Source organism: Eurypyga helias, unplaced genomic scaffold (assembly GCF_000690775.1).
Source record: "Eurypyga helias isolate BGI_N326 unplaced genomic scaffold, ASM69077v1 scaffold14384, whole genome shotgun sequence".
In the NCBI taxonomy this organism is placed as follows: Eukaryota; Metazoa; Chordata; class Aves; order Eurypygiformes; family Eurypygidae; genus Eurypyga; species Eurypyga helias.
The window spans coordinates 16,035-36,840 of NW_010244432.1; the positions used below are offsets into that span (position 1 = coordinate 16,035).

Below are 20,806 nucleotides of genomic sequence, written 5' to 3' on the forward strand. Positions count from 1 at the left end.
GTTTTTGTTTATATGTACACACTCTTCTTCACGGCCTGTTGTTCATGGGCAGGAATCCTTAAACAACCCAAAGTCGGGAGGTCTGAGTCCCTTCCACTTTCCTGCAGAAATATCTCTAGGACAAGATAAAACACATTATGAGAGAAATCGCAGGCAGTCAGATGATGAAGGGTATCTGTCCATTGCATCTGTTGGGTGCCGTGTTTGCACTCATGTTGTTTGCAAAGATTTTTCCTAGTTGTCTGGCACGTCATGAGCCGGTAAAACATATATCACATTTCTCTGGTCAAAAAAGTAAATTTGTTTTTTCTGTCTGGAACAGAGCATGGCATTCCCACTGACAATGCTAGAAAACATTTCTCTTTACCAAAGGAGATAGTGAAATATCAGCAATGCGTTAATATACTTAAGGATAATGGGAGGAATGACAAGAAGAAAGCAAGACCACAGTCAGAAAGCTGCTACTGGTCAGCATGCATTTAAACTATAGGGAAGTAGGAGTTTTGATCTTCTCCACAAAAATTGGAGGCCTGACCAATTCCAGCAGGGTTTGGCAGGGGTGCCTTTTTCACCACGGACAGCAGACCAGAGAGTTTGTCCCCTTTGGTAATTTCCTGTGACCTGGCATCTACCCCTCTGATAAGAGAGGCTTGATTTGAGTGAAGGCAGAGAGGCTCAGGGGGTGGTGAGGCTGGTGGGGGCAGTCAGATTAGGGCTGCCAGCTATTAACCCTGGCGCTGAAGTCCCGCCTGAGTCAGCGGAGTTTCGGCTTTGTCGCGTCCCCATTGTGGACGTGAGTGAGTCATCACCGGCCAAGCCCTGAGAGCTCCCTGATTTCCTGCTCCCGCTCGGAGCTGTCAGCCCAGGGAGGGAAGGAAGGACCTGATGTTCTCTCTTTCTGTGCCATCAAGTTTATTTTTGTTTTTATTGAATCTCTTCAGTCTCAAGTTCCTTCATTTCGGAAATGAGACTCTCTATGGGTTACTATCTTGATCCCCTCTTCACAGCTCTTCATTAAATCCCTCCTCCTTGGCACCTGGAGAGCTCTAATAGTGAGAATATTTAGCCCTGAACCAGGGCTTCTTGAACAACATCCAAGGTAACGCGGAAGTCCAAGAAAGAGGCAAGGAAGAGAAAATAACTCATGTACGTTTGGGGACTCAGCCCATCAAGATAAGGTCTCAGGACAGTCTCAGCTTAATTAGCTTTCCTCTGCTCAATGCTTCAGCTTCTTTCCTCTCCCCCACACTTGATTTGCCAGCTGTACTGTTTTGCCCTTGCTTCTCCACCCAAGCACCATAAAAGCACTGGCTCTGAACATGGTCTTCTTTCGCCGTCTTCCCTCTTGTTTACAGGTCAGAGTTGGTAAGCAAGGAGAACCTGGCTTTTTCCTTGCTGGCAGGCAATAAGGTGACTCTTTGAGAGAAGGGTCTTTGATTTGCTGTTCTTTGCCTGCTTTTCCTAGTGCAGAATCACGATCCTGGACATCTTCACTGGTGCCCTCCAGAGGAATTAGCGGCTGGGGATGGGATTGATCCGGGGTGCAGTGGAGAAACACCAGAGGGGTAGGAAAATGTGTAAGGCTAAAATGGAGGGAGGGCAGGTCAAAGAAACAAGCATTGTAGAGCAGGTTGAGAGGCAATCCTCCCCCAGCTGACGGAGCCAGGTAGCGGGGGCAGAAGGGAGATGTGATTTAGCTATAGTAAGTTGCACAAGACCACAGGGTAAAGGCGATGGAAGTGTGAAACCAGGTACTGGACAGGTATGAGTAAGAGCACACAGCGGGAAAAGAGCTGAGGAAGGAGCTGGTGTAAAGTCCAGTCCAAAAGGCCCGGAGTGATGGGCTGCATCGACAAGAAAGTGGGCCAAGTACTGAGCATTGGTGCACGTCAGGCGGAGGCAAGGGGCAGTCTGGTTCACTGCTCAGGTGTGTGGGAACCGGCAGCTCTTGCCGAAGGATTAGCTGACATGCTCGCGGGGTGGGGCGGGCAACGGGAGCTGGCTTCTCCGCGGTGACTGAGGAGCCTTTGTGCTTTGTTGCTGAGCATGGGGTTTCATAGCTTTATTGCAGGAAGGCCTTTCCCAGTGCTGTGTCAGCTCTTTCAGCCGGAGTTCTGGTCTGCCAGCCTTCCTGCTTTTGCCATGGGGCATGTTCCCCTCCCCTTGATTTGGGGGGAGAAGCAAAGCAGCTGTGTGAAAGCCAGGAAAGGTACAGCAAAGAGTAAAAGCCAGGAGCAAAGGCAAGCATGGTTGTTCCCTTCCCACTCCTCTGGTTTGCAGCCCTTTTCCTAGAGAACTAGAAGGTTGGCTGCAGCTGGGGCTCTTGGCAAGTTGAAGCACAGACAGGAAGAACTAGTGGTCTAGTCTGGTGTTCATCTCTGCTTTTTGCTGCCTGTTTGTTCTGTGGCAGGTCTCACCCTGGCGTCTGCCTCTCTTTCATGTGTTTCTGTGAAGAACACCTAGGACAAACATGGCCTTGGTCTTGTTTAGGGCCTTTGTGTGAATCCCAGTGGTGGCTCAACGAATAGACTTCCCAAACCTTAACAGAGAACAGAGCATCAGTGGGTTAGGCCCTTTGGGAAGGATCTTTTATTCAAGTGGATCCTGAGGCTGCTTTGTGCTCTATTTATCTAAAGAGGAGATACTGCACAGTCAGGAGAAGGCAACTGCTTTATCCCAAAGGCATCTCCACTGTCGTGTCCCAGCAGACGGCCAATGAAGGGCTGGCCTAGAGACCTCACTCAATACAAACCATTGACTGGTCTTCAGATAAAACATCTCTGCTGTTGCTACTACGCGCTGGTTCTGGATATGAACCAGTGACCTAGAGTAAAAGGCCCTGTGTTTCCCATTTGCAAGCCAAAGCCAAGCCTGTTCTTTCTTTTTTGAGAGGGATTTGGACGAGAGCCAGATAGGCCATTGTACACACTGCCATTTCCCGTCAGCTCCCATAAAGCTCCCAGCTCTGAGCTGGGGGAAGGAGTGCTTGGGCTTGCAGTTTCTCTTGGTGTGCCCCCACCCAATCACAGTGTTATCTCCGGCCTTTTGCTTTCATGTGCAACCATGTCACCTGGAGCTATAATCTTGCCACAGCTCTTACTCTGTCTTCTTTCTAAGGCCCCCTCCCCTTGTGTTGGAAACTCAGTCTTTCTCTCCTAATCCCTTTGGTGTTCAAGCTTCACACGTACATGGAGCAGAACTGAACCAGGGGTGAACAGAGAGACCTCCAGTGAAAGTCCGAGGCTGTAGGAAGTGCATGTTGGTGAGTCACTGGAGACCACTCCTTCGTTGCAGTTGGCCCCAAGCCATTGACTAAGCAAGGTGAGGCAGGCACTGTGATCTTTTGGAAGAGCAGGAGAGTACTGATTTGAATGCCTGGCAATCAATACAAAGCCTCTCTGGCAAGAGGAAAGGTATTAACCCCAAGATCTTGGCTAAGCGCCAGCTCAAACCTTTGGTTCTTGCCACCTGAAATTCCCCTGCTGAGATTTAGGATCTTCTTTCCCATTTCCCACCCTGCCTCACACCTGTGACGTTCCTTTGGGCTGTTAGAGTCTGGTTGTGTTCAGCCCCACCAGGGTTACATTTCAGACCTTGATTTCCACTTACGAATAGGGAAGATTTGAAAGATTAATTCAGAAATATCAGGGGAAAAAATTATAAATGCCACCAGCGAGAAAGTTTTGAGCTCCTGTTCCATCCCGTTTTCTCCTCATGGAATGTTTTTGGACAACTGTTCCAAAGTGTCTGTGAGGCATAAAGGGACCATGCACAGGACATTATTGCCCATAGTCAAGGTGCAGTGCAAAGGACCCTATCAAAATCAGGTGCTTTGTGGAGGGGCTTTCCTAGGTTGAAGCGTGATGCATTCTTTTGTCTTTTTACCAGTTGCAGCTACTCTACCTTCCCCACATCCCCTCCAGTTTAGTTCTAAGTGATGCAAAGACTATTAGGACTGATTCTTCTGACATTTGCATCAGCCATGATATTGCCACACCAAAGGGCGGCTCATCACACCTCTGCCAAGGGCTGTTTCAATGCCCTTGGGGTGAGATGAGTATCAGGGAACAGGAGGTAGAGAAATTGGTGAGAGACTGAGCTGAGGCAAGGTTGTGCAAAGCAGTGTGGAGTTCACAGGGTGCTTAACAAAGAGGCATTGATTGGAGGCTTGCTGTTGTGACAGAGCTCACTAGTGCCTGGAGATCATTTCCAGAGCTTTCTGTGTGGGGGAGCAAGAACCAGATTTGCAAGTGTGGGAGCCTCAATGGAACAGCACCTCCCGGGCTTTTAGGAGAGAGGGTTTTCAGCTCCAAGAGCCACCAGCTGCCCCTTAGTCTGCTCCCTCGCCAGTGCCCCTCACAGCCAGGCGGTCCAGACCTTTCTTCCCAGCCTATTCCGCAGGGCACCATGAGTTCTGCAAAGTGCCCCCAAGGCCTTGCGTGACCTAGTAAATATCTGGGTTTGGGATCATGGGGAAAGGTATCAACACAAACCACTTCAGAGGCCAAGGTGGAGGAGTAGGATCTCAGAGGTCTCCACTAATGAGGTCTTGGCACCAGCATGTCTTTGGCACTCAGCTGGGCCTTTTTTACTGCTCTTGGTCCTCAACACAAAATAACACCAAAAAAACCTAATGAGTACAACACAACTCGGCAAGCTTCAACCTATACGGCTAATCCTTCCTCGTGCACTGTCTGCCCTCTGGGAGGTGTCAGAGTGGATAGGTGGGCACTGGGAGATCTGGCGTAGGAACTGCAAATGGCAGGATGTATCCCAAGCCTTTTCTCTGCCATAGCGACCACACACATCATTCAGGAAAGAAAAAAGCAAGGCGAACCCCAGCACTGCACATGCACGCACGCATCCTGCTTAATATGTTCAAGCCTCTCCAGAGGCTGATTAGTGATTTTATTTTCTCCTCCTCTCCCGGCCTTACGCGTTCGTTGCCATCAATTATCTATGCATTTGCCCTGATGAATTATTGAGTGTGCAACAGGGTGAGGGAAGACCCACCATCCCAGCTCAGTCGCCTCGCAAACAAAAGCTCCCCAGAGCGTGACAGCAGCGAGCGTGCAGCTAGCTTGCCCTCTGGCATCTCATTTAGGATGGGGAGCACGGGAAGCTGATCCAGCAACTTGCAAAACCCCTTTACTCCATCTGTTCCCCTTCCTCATCATTCCTGTTGAGGTGTGGGTGCTATTGCCGCGGTACGGAGCAGAGCAATGGGAGCATTATTTTCCTGATGAGGGGCTTGGAGGAGCAGAACATGAAGAGTTTACCCTGTCTTGCGAAAGAGCCGTGAGTTACTCAGTCACCTGGAAAGGAAGCTCGATTTCCGCACAGTGTTTGGGTTTTTTTTGGTGTAGTTTTGTTTGGTTTGTTTTGTTATTTCTTCTGCTGTTTAGTTGGGGTTTTTTTATTCCTTTTCCCCTGAAGCCTCTAGAAAGTTTGGAATGTGTTTTTGTTAAAGCTGCTACATGTAGGGGCCTGAATCCCAGCGTTGGCAGCGTTTGCTTGTTGGCAAGCGGTCTTCAACTGGCACCGGCCTTTTCCCTAGCCGAAAGTCTGCCTCTTCACACCTGGGCAGAGAAGGGTTCTGCTGGACCATTCTGGGGTCTGGTTCGTCAGCACCAAAGTCTGCTTTTTCTCCAGTTTGTGTCCAAGAACAATGCGCACTGATTCATGGATCCCATGGCAGGGTTAGGGGTAGAACTGGGGATGGTTATTACCACACAAGGTCAAGAAAGATCACCTGATTTTTAAAAGGGTCATTCATTAATTTGCAGAGAAATAGCGTAAAGGCCGGGCATAGTAATGCTGAAGTAAGGGATTGGACTGATCTCTCTCTTGTGACATGTCCCACAGTTCTCTGTCAGCTTAGCTGACAGTATCTTATTGAAGAAGCACGTTTTAGGTGCCCATCCTTGGGCAGTGGTGGCCTTCAGCCTGGCATAGCCTCCTGCGTGCAGTGCTCCTTGTCCCCACACCCTGCTAGGGAGACACCGGGCTGTCCTCCCAGCTGCCGTGAAGTGCAACTGAGGAGAAGCTGGTGGCTTTCCGTTCTCTCTTCTCCAGGGTTTGGCTCATCTCTCGCTTTTCTGGCACTGCGGGGGGGTGCTGGGCCACGACTTCCTGCTGTCGCGAATGGGGCCTCTTTTATTGGGATGTCGAAAGCCTGGTTCAAAGGGATCCGCTGAGGCCTGGGGGGGTCAGGGAGCTTGTGTGGGAGCAGAGCCAGATGTGCCATCGCCCCAGCCCCGGGCAGGCTCTGCTTGGGGGCATGGGCCCTTCATGAAAGAGGTGGGGACCGGTACTCATGAATCCGCTCTACTCCAGCCTTGGGAGAAAGAGGGAGTGCTGAGCTCACCTACAGCCAGGCAGCGTGAGATGGGCGGCAGGTTGTTCCCAGGGCCTTTGCTACGTGATAGCTTTTGCTCTCTGGCAAGCTCCCACACGCTTTGCGAGGCTCTCAAGACTTCAGAAGCCAGACTGCTTGGCAGAGCTGTTGCTCACCTCCGCAGGTGTGGGCAATGCTGCAAGAGGCTCTCTCACCTCCGGGGTAGAAGGAGCAGCATATGCTGCAAAGCATGTGGGAGACATCTCTCCCTCTCCTCATCCACCCGTTTTTGCCTCAAATCCTGGCATAGCATTATCTAAAGCCAACCCTGCTCGGCACTCAGTGCCCTCATTTCATCAGGAAGGCTGCTGTGGGTCACGGGGTCTCACAGGGAAGAGGACAGTCTGGTGTCAGAAAAGTCTTTCACTGTGTCTTACTGCCTGGACGTCCTTCTCCAGGTGGCCAGTGCCTCTGGTTGGCATGGAGAAACATGGTCGAACTGTGACTTTATCAGAGCAGGAACATCCTTCCCCTCTAGTTTCTGCAACCTACATGGCAAAAATGTCCCGGCTACACTGAGAGAGGGAAAGTGCGACCCTTCCAGCTTGGCCGACAGCCTCTAAGGACTCATGCATGCAGGCACATGAGGGCACCAGTGCTTTGCTGTGGCTGTAAGCAGCACTGAAAAACATTCCTCAGCACCCAGCCGCAATGCTAGGGTGTGGGGCAAACCAGCGCTTGACTCAGGGAAGGGGGCAAGTTCACACAAAGCTCTAGAGTCTGAGTTTCGGTCTTAATTGATGATGACTGTGGTCAGCGGATGGCGTCTCATGGCCAGGCTGGATTGTTGAGGCTTGTCCTCAGGGTCACAGGCTTGGCGTGGAGGGAAGGAGAAGGGGAGAAAGATGAGCCTTAGATGGGACATGGGGACTAAGATCAGGCTGAGTAGAGGAGGCATGGGGTGAGGAGACAGCATGGGAGCATGCCGGGAGAACGGTACGGGTGGTGTTTGTGGGTGAAAAGACTTTTGAGGGCCTGTGCTTGTGTGTGTGTGAAGCTGCAGGAAGGAGACCACTCTTACTCTACTTCATGTGTAGAAATCACAGTGCACATCTGCCAGGGGTCTGTGGGGGCTAAAACTGAGGAGTTCATGTTGGCCTTGCATGGGGAGCCTGTTAGTCCCCTGGAAGAATGGGGTAGGCATGACATTTCAGAAATGCTCTGTCCCCTGAGTTAGAAGATGTGGTCCTGTTTCTCTTGCTATGCATTTTTTTCTTTCCCCAGCTTCTCTCTCTTTCATTACCCTTTCATGTTCCTCAGTCTTTGTACATCTTTCTAGTTTTTATTACCCCTTTCTTTCCTTTACTCTCAGTCTCCCAGAATACACCCAATTTCAGATTCTGCCAGAAGCAGCGAGCAAAACCCGCTTTTCTTGTTCTCACCACCTTGCTTCTCTATTGTATTTATTATATAAATACTGGCTGTATAATTGCCAGAGCATTATCTCTAAACATGCAGATTAGGTCAGTCTGGTGGGAGACATTTCTCTCCAGCTGTCAGGGGAAGAATCAACTGAGACAGAATAGAAGTCATGAACACCAGCCACCACTTTTCCCAAGTGCCTTTCATCTTTACTCCGCAGAATCAAGATGGAAAGTTCCTAAATGCAGCCACTTGTGGGGTTAAAAAACGGCTGCAGAAATGCTCTAGATCGTGCAGGTAGATCGTGAAAGGTGTACGGGCACTGCTGTAAATCTATTCTTATATGAGAACTATTGCTACGCTGAAATTGGGGCTGAGTCTTTGCAGCTCATTTAATTACCGATGCATTTTCAGTAGGATTAAATGGATGTCTGAGTGCATGTTACCATATGCTTGGGTATGTTCTGCTGATAAATATCTGTGCTTTCATATGCCTCCAGATACGCGTGCTCTGTGTATTTACAACAACTGATTTAGTGTCATCCAGAGTTGAAGACAAAAGGAAGGAATGTATTATTGACCCAACCTTTTGGTGATCATAAGCCCTAGGTTGTCTGCAGAGCATTAAGGCAGGTTCCAGTGAAATGTGAACATCAGTTGTGGGAGGGGAGGTGTTTATGAACAGGAATGAAGCTGCAGATATGTGCAGGTAGTTGCAGAAGGTACCAAGAGCCTGAATCCTTAGAGTGTTCTTGTATCAGCAATGCCAAGAAGAAACAAATGGAATAAATAAAGGAGTTCATGGGCCTGATGTCCAAGAACCATTCTTTCTCTGTCTGAGAAGCACATGTATATTCATGTCTTTCCATTTTATTGCAGGGCTGCAAGCTCAGACTGTCTTAGTCAATGACACAGTCTCGGGGTTTATCGGGACAGACGTGGTCCTGCACTGCAGCTTCACCAATCCGCTCCCCAATGTGAAGATCACGCAGGTCACGTGGCAAAAAGCCACCAACGGCTCCAAGCAGAATGTGGCCATCTACAACCCTGCCATGGGGGTGTCCATCCTCTCTCCGTACAAAGAGCGGGTGACTTTCCGGAACCCTTCCTTCAAAGATGGCACCATTCAGCTCTCTCGGCTAGAACTGGAGGATGAGGGAGTTTACATCTGTGAGTTTGCTACCTTCCCAACTGGCAACCGAGAAGGTCAACTGAACCTCACTGTTCTGGGTAAGATACTGAACAAGCTCCGTGGTGTGAACCATTGCTTCTGGTTTAACAGATCTGGAGGAACCTGAGAAGTCAGGGCAAAAGTGAATCTTAGGTGTAAATTTTATCTATGGTGATCTTTCAAGATGACTTTAAAAAGTGACTGGTGAAGAGCAGGGAACTGAGGGTAGGTGGGTCACTGAGCTATCTCAGGAACACCTCTTTCTCCTTCCAGTCCTCAGTTCCCCTGTCTCTTCATGCAGGCGCAATAACAGCGACCTGTTCCCAAAAGGAGTGGGGAGTTTTAATGCACTGGTGGCTGTCAAGTGAACAGAGACAACAGAGAGATCCTAAGCACAAACAGAGTTTGTCTGTGGAGCAACACTAAGGTTGTGGATGAATAGACCTCACCCAAGGTCTACACGATTCATTTGTTCTTCAATTTTGGTTTCTCATTCTAACATAGGGCTGAAAACCTATGGTAGGAGAGGATTGACTTTCCGTCATGTATCTGTTCATCTAGGGCACCTCCAGCATTCTTTCCCCAGAGTAGGTTGCTGGCAATTTGCAGCAGTTCTGGATTCACCACAAGGTCTGTCACAGGCTCAGTGGTGCTAGATGTCTCTTGGGTTATAGTAGAGAGAGTAGCATTTCTTTTCTAATCATCCTTTTGTACTCTTGCCCCTTCTTCTCCTTTTTGAAATTCCTTGCAGCCAAGCCCACAAATCGGATGGAGGGCACCAAGCGGCCACTTATCGCGAAGTCTGGCAGGACAGAAAAGATCTTGGTAGCTACCTGCACCTCCTCTAATGGGAAGCCCCCCAGCACTGTCACCTGGGACACCAAGCTCAAAGGGGAAGCGGAGTTTCAGGAGATCCGGAATAGCAATGGCACTATCACAGTCATCAGCCGGTACCGGCTGGGGGGGGGGCCAGCAGCTCATGTGTGTAGTCAACTACCAGCTGGACCGCTTCACTGACAGCATGACCCTCAACGTGCAGTGTAAGTGAGCTTGGGCAGGGCTGGAGAGCAGTGCTCTGTGGTCAGTCCCTGGGGTGGGTGATCAAGTCTGGCAAAAGAGGATTTTTCTGAAGGGAAGATGTTGGTCTGGTGGAGGGGTTGAAGTCGGGGGCTGCTCTCTTTTTCTGGAGAGTGAAAACTGAAGTTATCTGTTGGAATAATCATATGCTTTCTCTTTTTCACACCGTCTTTCTCTCTGCCATATCCCTTTGTTCCTTCCCTTCTCTCTCTCCTTCATTCACCCTCTCTCACATTCCTTACCCCATCATCTTTCCCACCTTGCAATCTCTCTCTCACACCCCTGCCCTTTCATCTCTTCCTACTTAATTTTCTCCCCCTTCCTTTTCCATAACACTTTCCTCTCCCTTTCCATCCTGCTTTTCTATCTTTTTCTTCCCCCTGCAGATGAGCCAGAAGTCACTATTGAGGGCTTTGATGGCAACTGGTTTCTCAACCGGAAGGATGTGAAGCTGATATGCAAATCTGATGCCAATCCCCCAGCTCACACCTATGAATGGAAGCTGTAAGTGCCTACAATGCTTCTGCTCTCAGTAGCATATACAATGTTTGAACAGGGCCAAGGAGCCTCTTTAGAAACCTTGGTCACCCTCAGGTCAGTCAGGGCCTGGTCCCATTACTGTCAGTGGTGTCACTGCAAGGAAAAACCCATGCATGTGAGGGGAGAGTTGGACACTTGTAGTTGCTGGAGCTGTGCTCCTGCAGAATGCTCAGAGCTGATTCTGGTCCCCTGGCACACCTGACAGGAGGCCCTCATTGCACGGGGACTGGAGCTAATTTATTTATTTGTGAACCAGGGAATCTGTTGTCTTCAGCCTTGGTCTTTCTGTCTCACCCCCTCTTCTGCTGGCCACCCTCTGACATTAAGCTCGTCAGATCCAAAACAAGGCTTTCAGCTGGGTGTTCCCCCAGCATCTTCCAGCTCAGACTGAGAAGGGAAGGGCAGTGGGTAAGGATCATACACACCCTGTGTCCGCTGGGCTGGGATGGAGCTTGCTACCATCACAGTGCAGCCTCAATATCCAGGATAACTTCCTATTCCCACTCCATTGGAATGATATTCTGCCCTGGTGACAAGTGAAGTAGCTGAGATACGACAGGGTGAATTTGCCCAGCACCATGAAGTGCTTCAGTAGCAGAGCTGGCAAAGAACCCAGGATTTCCTTTCCTTAAAGGGGCACAAATAGCACATTTGTCTGCATGTGAAAAAACCTTTCCCTGGAATCAGCCCCAGCTGTAAGCAGGAGCTCCCCTTCGGAACACTCATCCCCATGCAACTGACATTAAACAGAAGCAATTCCTTGTCCTCCAGGGTTTCAGCTTTTGGCTGAGCACACTAAAGGGACTGAAAAGTGAGCGAGGGGTGTCTGGGGAGTCAGATAGGAATTGATGCAACCTGAGGTGGTTCTCTCTCCCTCTCTTTTCTTTTCTGTAAGCACTCATGTAGCTTTAAAAAAGAAAGATCAAATGGATCCTTTCTTCTTTTCAGCTAGCATTTGTCATCAGGAAAGAGGCTCTCAAAATGGCTTTGCAAGGAGCTAGACATACTCTCTGTCATTTCGCTTCCCAGATCAAACTGTTCACAGTGAAAGTCTGAAGAGGATTGTTTTTCTTGCCTTTTTTTCTAGTTCTCATCCCCAGCGCTCTCCCTCTGTTGGTTCTGCCAGTTCAACGTAAGATCCGAGGGGGCACTCTGGGTTCCTCACAACATCGCCGGGGAAGTGTTAGAGGCAAAGATGCCCCTTGTGGCACCCAAGGCAGAAGAGATGCCAGTTCAGGCTATCTCTTTGTAGCAGGGCTGGAGAATTGAGCTCAAGCGAGCCCTGTGAGATGCAGCTGGGGACTGGAGGCAGGTTTTCTCCCTGCTTTTGGGCAAGTCATTTCATCCTTTCTTCCGCTATTGCTCACATGCGGGCCTGGAGGCAGAGCCCTTGCTGGGCTCCTGGGCATCAGGCTCTCCGTGGCAGGAGCGCTGTCGCTGTGTGTACAGACACAGCCAGCAGCACAAGCAGCCCTTGATCTCTGCTGGGGCAGTCTGCTCCCGCTGTGATAGTGTTGCTGAAGGGAGGCTGAGTGCTGAAGCACAGGGTAACCAGGTGCAAAACATCTCAGCCAGGTGATGTTTCTGTAGCCCAGAGCAAGAAAGAGAGTTCGTTACCAACTAGGCTCAGGCTCAGCAGGGGATGCAGGCATCAGGGCTGAGCATGATGCTGCATGACTGGGTGAGTATCATGTGTTATTTGCACACCTGGTTTACACACTACACTGGTAATAAATTCAGCTCTGGCAGAAACCATTCTTGGGAAGGGCACATCTTTGAGCCAAGGCATTGAGTTGGTCCCTATATGCTTGTGTGATTGATCTTTCTGGTTTTGGTTTTTAAAACACTGGAAAGAGAAGTCTTCCTATGGATTCTCTGTGAGCTGTGTGTATCTCCATTTATCTGTCTTTAGCCTGCAAGCATTTCTTGACTTACAGCTGAGAGGCTGGGAGCATCAATACTTTGCTTTGAGAAGGAACTGAGGGGAGAAAAATGGGGAGAGAGGAAGGATGGAATTAGAGAGTACAGGTTTCTAAGCCTGATGGCACTTTAGTCTGATTCTCCAGCCTCTCCCTTTTTGTACACTTGGTAGGTCAGTTAGGACTGAGTATAGGATTATTGACCTGAGAGAGGGTGGAAAGGAAAGACAGAGTGCAGCTGATGGTAAGAAGAAGATGAAAGTAAGAGAGAGAGCGCAAGTGAGACTGGGGGAAATAGAGGTGGAAAGGGAGGAGGAAGAAAAAGCTGGGGCAGAGAGTTGCCTCCTGGCTTTTTCAGCCCTGCTCTCCCATTCTTGGCCCCAGGCTGCCTGTGAGCAGGGCCATGTGAGGAAGAGGCAGACCATGCAGACGGGATGACAAGCTGATAAATAACTGCAACCAACCACCTAGGCATGTGGTAGGTGTGTGTGTAGGGAGGTAAGGAATGGAGGTAAAATCCATAGCCATCCCCTTCCTTCCCACAGTGCCACTTTGGTGACATCTAACTGATTCCTCATTTCCTGGGCTGGGCAGCCACCAACATCTTCGGTTTATCCATGTGCTCATTTGTGCCTCTTCCCCTTCCTGGGGGTCAGGGGGTAATTACTGCTGCTGATGTTTTGCTCCTGCCTGGAATGTAAAAACCAGCGATGCTTTTGTCTCCTCGCATTTGGATGGTGATGAGCAACAGTCGCGGGAGCTGTTAGAGGAAGCAGTAGCCTTCTTTAGAATCCCACGGCACAGATTTTAGATGTGCCCTTGTCTTTGCAGAGTCAGGGCCCTAATTCACCCATCTGCAGAAGACCAAATTTAGGCTATTCTATTCTTCCATCAACTGCTGGAGCATTGGCTTGATGTAGCTGGGAAAGACTAATGTGTTTGCTATAGTTTGTGCCGATGTGTATATGTAGACATGCAAAATATGCGTGTGTGCATTTAGGCGCTTCTTTACAAACCTAATTAAACCCCCATTATTCCCTTTTGTTTCTTACAAATTGCTGACAATATGTGCACATTTTTGTTGGGAGGAGGGGAAAGAATAACTTGAGTAATTTTTAATTGCCTAAGAGAAGTAATTACTTTCTTTTGCTTCAGTAATTAAGAATAACCAGGCCATGAGTGTCTTTTCCTAACAGACAGGGGTTTAAAATTTTTTTTCTGCCTTTGTTCATTTATTCTGTGTATCTCTAGACTTAATTTTGCACTATTCCAGTTTCACACTTATCTGACTATTCTGACATGGGCAGGTCATAGCTAGCAGGACTCTAAATCAGCCCTGCTTTACTTGAGCTTGAGTTGCAATTAACACTGGCTGATCAGCTGCCCCGGGGAGTTACATAGGCAGGAAATTGAGGAAAAGCAGGGTCAGGTTGGCATGCCATTCCTGTGTTTTTCATCAAATGGAAAGTCGGGGATGGAGGAACACTCTGAAAACGAGCCTGCTAGAGGTGAGCCACCTGAAACAAAAGAGTGCCCTGGTCATCTCACCCTGAGCTGGTACCTGCTCAGGGATTGTGCTGGAAAATGAACCACTTCAAGGCTCTGAGTCTGTTTTCTGTATAGGGGAGAACATAGACTGAAAGTGCTCCACATCCCATTAGCCAAATCCAAGGCCAAATGTGTCCAATCTCCCCTGTAACCACGGAGAAGGGGAAAAAACCCCAATCCATGTGAAGAACCTGATTCTCATCATGCGGTGGATTTACCCTGGAGACACTGTGCTGACTCTTCCCTGTAATGCTGCTGTCTGAGGGTTTGTTTTTGAGGCTGACTGATGGGTATTTTCGAACCAGCACCATGGCGTTCTGGACCTGCCCAAGGGCAAGTGCAGAGCCAGCATGTCTGTGTCTGCTCTGCAGTACTGCTTGACCCTACTGAATATCATCTCCGGGGTCAACCATGATCTTTGTTTCCCCTAGGCCAAACGGGACTCTGCCAGGGAGCGTGGAAATCCAGAACAACACCATCTACTTTAAAGGGCCTGTCTCCTACAGCGTGGCTGGCACCTACATCTGTGAGGCCTCCAACGCCATCGGTACACGGTCGGGCTTGGTGGAAGTCAATGTCACAGGTAGGAAAACGCTTGGTGTGCTTTGAAAGACAGAAGAAGAGGGGGAGGTGGGGAGAGGGGAGTGTGAGTGGCTAACAACTACCAGTTGGTTCGTCCAATGTCTGTCTTAATCACTGGTGTCTCCTACTAGGGCTGGGGAGTTTCATGATGCAAAGGAGGTAGTGTAGTTCTTTGCTTTGTACTGGTTTTGCACTGGTTTAGCCTATATTTTTTTCTCCTTTCCTCTTGTTGTCTTTTCCTTTCTTCCATGAAGATACATTCAGTTTGTTTCCCCCTTGTCTTCTGCTTTGGAATCAGAGAGATCATTGGATGTGTTAAAAGTGAAGACATGTCAGGAGATATTTGTTAGAAGGTAGAAGGAGGAGTGGGATGAGGATATAGACTGCCACTGGGGCAGTAAAGCATGAGATGGATGAGTCATTTGGTCAGAATGATGTTTGGTGTTTCTGTTCTCATGATTTTTCATTTTAGCTCCTTCCAATGTCATGTTGGTCTGTGCACTTGCTCACCTGGCTGCCACAGATTACTGAGAGGCTGTGAACACTTGAGTAGCTTTGTCTGGGCTCCAGAAAGGAACAACATCCTGGGATACAATGGGAAGTGATGCTATGTGATGTCATGTAGGACAGAAGGAATTTGGTGACTTGTAAATCAGTGTAGCCACAGGAGTGAGGAAAAGATGTGGACATGCTTAGGTAATGTCAGGGAGAGAAAGTGCTATCAAGAAATAGATTAAACAGAAGAAATATCATATGGCAATAGCCTCATTTCAGAGAGACGAAGTGATATTGCAAGGCATCACCAAAGGGGAAAAGTGGCTGTTGGTGCTTTGTGGGCAGGGCAGGGAGGTTTACCCCATTCCTTTGGGGTGAAAGGAGCGATTGGTTTTATCACTACGTTAGTGACAGGCAGTGACCAGCAGTTGTGGGGCTCATGGTAGAGGTGGAAGTACCTCTTGCAGTAGTGAGTTGGAGCACTGCCATGCTGCAGCGAGCTCCGGGTTCTCGGGGGACAGGTGGGGGGTGACCATCTGCTGACACAGCACTGCGTGCCTGGGAGACATGCCTGGCAGCTGGGGCGACTTGCTGCCGGTCCCCTCTGGCCCCCCACGGCAGCACTGTGGGGCTCAGCACTGGTGTCCTTCGGGTGCTCCCCTACACCCCAGGTTGGGACCATTTGGGCAGGCAGCACAAACCGCAGCGCACAGCCACTTTTCCAGCTGGGCTCAAAGCAGGGACCGTGGGGCTGTGACTGCAGCCAGGTGAGCTGGGGAGCCGCCGGCTGCCTGCATCCTGCAATTCCACAGACTGCACAGGATTCTCTGAGCTGGGTGGGCCATGAGGCGCTCTGGGGTCTCCCCAAGGCATGGGAGGAGGTTCCTGAGCTTGTTAGTCCTTCCTGCTGTCCAGCCCGAGGCAAATCAGAGTGCCTGCTGTTCTGACAGCGGGCCACCTCTCTGAGCCACCCCCGTCCTTGAAGAGTTGTCTAACCCAAGAGTGATGAAACTGCTTCTCAGAGGGCCCAAGCTCCAGCCCTCTCCACCCGCTCTCTAAAGTGAAAAGTGCTGAGCAAGCGTTAGAGCTGAAGGCCGGGCAGCTGACCTCCTGAAATTAGCACTAACGCTGTGTTTGGCACCCTCACCACCTCAGTTCCCTTTTTCTGTAACATGGGTAAACCAGGCTAATCTTCCCTCTATCCAAGTGCTTGGAGGTCAATGGATGGGGTGTGCTAATTAGATGCTAATTACCAAGTATTTATTTATGATGGTTATCACTGTAGCAGGCCTTTAATTCACACCTCCTGTCCTGGATCCTTGCCTGCTGAGTTGTTGCTGGTGTATGCTTTTCTCTGGAGGGATTTTCCGTTTGCCAGTGAGAGGCACCAGAACAACAAAGCTCTTTGTTCAGGACAGACACCCGCCCTGCTCAGCCCTGCTCAACCGCCCGAAGCCCGGGGAAGGTCATGGCCAACATTTGTTCAGCCGTTGGCCATTTCACGGGAGTTGCCACCAAAGGCACTTTGATTCTGGGATGGAGCAGGCAACTGTCTGGTACAAACTGAGCAGACTCGCTTTGCCTCAGCAGTAGAAATCCATCCCCCAGGGTAACTAGCACCTTGGGTCACATTTGAAACAGTGATCGGAGGGAAAAGCCACGCTCAGTTCCCAGTTGCAGAGAAGGAAGTGGGATAGGTATTGCAGAAGACTTGGAGAGGAACAGGCTGTCTTGACCATGTCTCGTTTTCCATTTCTGCATAGTCTGTATGTCCACTTCCTGCTGTCGTTCTGTCTATCCAACCACCCCGTATCTCTTGCGCTGTCAGGACACGTGTTCCCAAACACCAGATACAGCCCTCTCTTCACATTTCCTGCTGCCACTTGCCAGCATTTTATGTCTCAGTGCCACAAGAGCGGCACAGACCCACCTACACAGGCTCCTCCAGGGACGAGGGTCTGTGGGTTCCCCCTCTGGTTTTCGGGAAATGTTTCCCCTTCAGGCGGTTTTTCAGGGGACTGAGAGCATCATTCTCATGCTCCATGAGTGCAGTGCTGCAAGGGAAGTGGACAGTGGCAGGATTTCTGGGATGGGACTTTGGATTGATGTCTGCCTGCCTGTAATCTCAGTTTATTCTCAAAGGTCTGAATTGTGATGTTGAGGTTAAATGAGAGAGAAGGAGGGGCAAACCAGCAGCTGCCCTGCTCAGGGGAATTAGCAGCCAACCTGCTAGGCCAGGACTCCACCACATTAAAAAACCGGTTTTAATAATTCATGGCATCTGAATATGTTTATCCAGCTCTCCCTAAGGACCGATTAGGCCACTGCTAGGGAGGGCTCAGCCGTCCTCGCTCAGCTATTACAGGTACATTTGTTTGGGTCTTGCAGGCAATTTAGGGATTGTCAGTGGACCACAAAACCTCTTTCAAGAGCTGCATGCAATAAATGGAGTTCAATCTAGTGAGCAGCCAGCCTTGGGAGGAAAAAAAAACAGAAGGCTGATGCAGAGAAAACCCTGCAGCGTCTTTCCCCCTCCCATCTCCCCGGGTAGAGACCTTCCCCCTCCTGTCACCCAGCATCCTTCCTCCCAGCCTCAGAGAGGAGGAGTGCAGGGCTAGTCAGCCCCCTCATGGGGAGGATGATTTGTTCAGGGGGAGAAGGCTGAACGCTATTAGAGTTATAGCACATTAAAAAGATTGATAAGTGGAAATTTACTATTTTATTCCTGCAATCTGTTCCTATAATAGCTTCTCCTGCCTTGCAGGACCTTTGTCAGTCGCAGCCAAGCCATGTAGTGTGACATGTAACTATTTATTACAGGCGGTTGGGTGACATAATAAAAGGTTGTGGTTATAGACTGCCTGGGCCTGCATGCGTGTCCCTGCATGGCTGCACATGGGTGTGGTGGTCCTGTACATAACACACATGTGTGACACCGATCTGCGTCCTGGCACGCAAATGGGCCCCCCCAAACCTGCATGACTGCACAGGGATGCTCTGCTGCACAGTCATGTGTGCGTGCAGGACTCAAGAGCATCAGTGCTTTGGCATGGGGGAATATGCATGTATTTATGAAGATGTGCTTGGCTGTACGGGCTTGTTGGTGTGCAGCAGTGCGTATACATACCCTGGTCCTTGTGCGTGCGTGTACATCTACATTCGTGTGTGCATGCAGGGGGGCATTTATGCACTTCTGTGCTGGCTTCAGCCAGAGGAAGCCCAAGGGGAAAGGTGTTAAAACATCTTCTCTCCCCACAGGCCTTCCAGCACCAGGGAAACATAAAAATCAAAGGAAAATCACAGTTTCCCATGCAGGGAAGGTGGCTTTGCAGCCATGGCCTTGTATCTGTGGCAGGCTGTTGGGGGAGGAGAGGCTGGCAGGGGCTGATGGCCCCCCTGTTTGCTTGGCTTCCAGCCAGGAGTTATTTACACACCACCAGTGATCTGGTCCCAGCAAGGTCGCTGCAAAAAGCCTGTGGAGCTGGCTGGAGCCCTCTGCCGCGCAGCAGCAGGCCTTTGCTGTGGGCTCGGAGCGCAGGAGAGAGCCCTTCTAGGGAAGCGTTAAATCCTGAGCGCAGAGCAGGTGCGCCCAAAGCCCAGCCACCGCCAGCCAGGCCATGCCATGCTGCACCAGCAAGTGCTTGTGGCTGCTTTAGGTGGGAGGACCTCCGGGGGCTAAAGAGGTGTGATCCTGAGGGTCCGTCTGACGCTAATCTGCCGGATGGCGGGCAGGAGCGTCTGCTGCATCCTGTCTGATGGCATCTGTGCCAGTGGCCCCTGTGGGAGCAGCGCTTGATTGACAAGCAGTAGGTGACCTGACAGGGAGATTAAACCTAAGACACGTTTGGCATCTGGCCTAAAAGCCGTCACACTCTGAAATGCTGGTGGCAGCTGCTAAACTTCTGGATTAGTTGCCAGTGGTTTTTCCGCCCCCACTGCCTCCTCTCCCCTCGCCTTGCCCCACATGAGGAGAGCAGAAATCCCTTGTAGGGAGAGGAAGGGCAGGATCCCTTGAAGTCAGATGGGCATGCATAGGTGCAAGGGCTGTTGCGGAGGAAAAAGGACAGCAGTGCTACTGGCTTCTCAAATTGCAGCTCCATCGGGGCTGAGGTATCTCCCTATCTTCACTCGTGTACACATCTGGAACACAGCAAGCATGTCAAAGTCCTGGATAATCTGTTGTGGGCTGTACTGGCAGGGAATGTTTGCCATGAGCAATCTGTCTTGTAAAAAACCCCATGTGATCACCACTGTATTTGCTGAGGCCACCTGGGAACTGGGAAGCTCCATGGGCCCATCGACTCTGAGGTCGCTGCTGCTTACTCTGGCTAGAGCCAGCCAAAGGCCCTCCTGCTTCCCATTGCAGCGGGCGTTTGATTTTTGCAGAAGGAAATCCAGGGCCTTCCTCTGGAGGAGCTCCATGCAAGGAGCAGCTTGGGCTGACACATGTCCAAAAGGTAATTTCTCATGGAGTTTGACATTTTCCTCAATGCCCATGGCTACAGTGAGAATCTTGGCTGGTGCTGGGCTTTTCCTTGGCCCTTATGATTGAAGGGAAAAGGATGGAAATGTGACTTCAAGAAAAAATGTGTCCACAGGAAGAAGTATCTTTTAAAATATCTAAGCAGTGTGATAAGCAGAAGGGCTTTTGATAGCTGTGGATCTGCATATCACAGAAGAATTACTTGGTGTCTAAAAATACGCTTTTTTCTGATCTGGGCCTTTGCTGCCCTTGGGAGCAGCCTCTTGTCCCTGTGGGTTCTCTGATGTCTAATGAGGTTTAGCTCCCACCTCTGCCAAGGATCCCACTCCAGCTCTCTCCAAGGGCTTTATGATAGGGATAATTTTGGCGCATTCTTCTTCCGTCAGATACCACTAAAATTGGCCAGCAGGTTCAAAAAGCATTAGATAAGGGATTGATGGACAGGCAGGATGATTTGCATACGTCTTCTTTTTACTGAAAACCAGCTATTAAAAGAAAGATGTGAGCTTAAAAATGTGTACTTTTGAAGCCACTTTTGTGAGGGGGAAGGCCCGGTTTGTCGCTGCGGTGGCAGCACTGCTACATCCCTGGGTGCTGCAGGGAGAAGGCGGAAGCTGGGGCAGGGGGGGATCGAAGAGAACCCATGGGCTCAGCTGGGTGCCAGAGCATCCCAGGGCGACCCCCCCGTGTCCCTGCACTGCCAGCTGCTGCCCCAGAGGTCCGGCTCCTGGCACGGGGACAGGAAGCTGGGCTGAATGCAACAGCTGGCAGAGCCAGGCAGCGGGCAGATAGGGTTGCTGCTGTAATTCCTATTCATACAGCACTCCCTCTTTTTATGAGGGCTGGGGGGTAGCAGAAGAGGGAGAGGCTTTTTATGCTGGCATTAAAGCCTAGCTTGTTCCCCCTCCGTCCACTCTGCTGTCTCCTGTTTCTCCAGTCCGCTTTTCACAGCAGCTTTAATTCTCTCCAGACTCTTCCTAATGGATTTTTCACGTGGGGCCCCCAGCACGCTCAGGCATCGCACCGCTTTCCAGAGATTTCACGCACCCCTCGAACACAAAAAGGGGATCCTTTTCCCACACTCTCTCCCCAGGCTGCAGTTCCGCTCTCTTTTGCACCCCAGACACGAAACTGGGTGGGCAAAGGGGTAAGTCCCCCCTTTCGTGGGGCTGGCAGCAGTAGGTGCGCTGGAGGACACCTGCTGAGAGCTGGACCTGTCCCGAGTCATTAAT

At 50.2% G+C, this 20,806-nt stretch overlaps 1 protein-coding gene across 1 annotated transcript; it reads left to right on the top strand.

The window, feature by feature from the left end:
• Positions 1-8,616: 8,616 nt before the first annotated feature.
• On the top strand, positions 8,617-17,638 carry LOC104508214 (nectin-1-like; the record flags this gene model as incomplete). Its single annotated transcript, XM_010149759.1, is given in 6 exon segments — positions 8,617-8,989; positions 9,682-9,889; positions 9,891-9,970; positions 10,394-10,511; positions 14,446-14,597; positions 17,480-17,638. Coding segments are annotated over 6 exon segments (1,090 nt in total), but the record flags the coding sequence as incomplete, so codon positions are not given.
• Between the last annotated feature and the right edge of the window lie 3,168 nt (positions 17,639-20,806).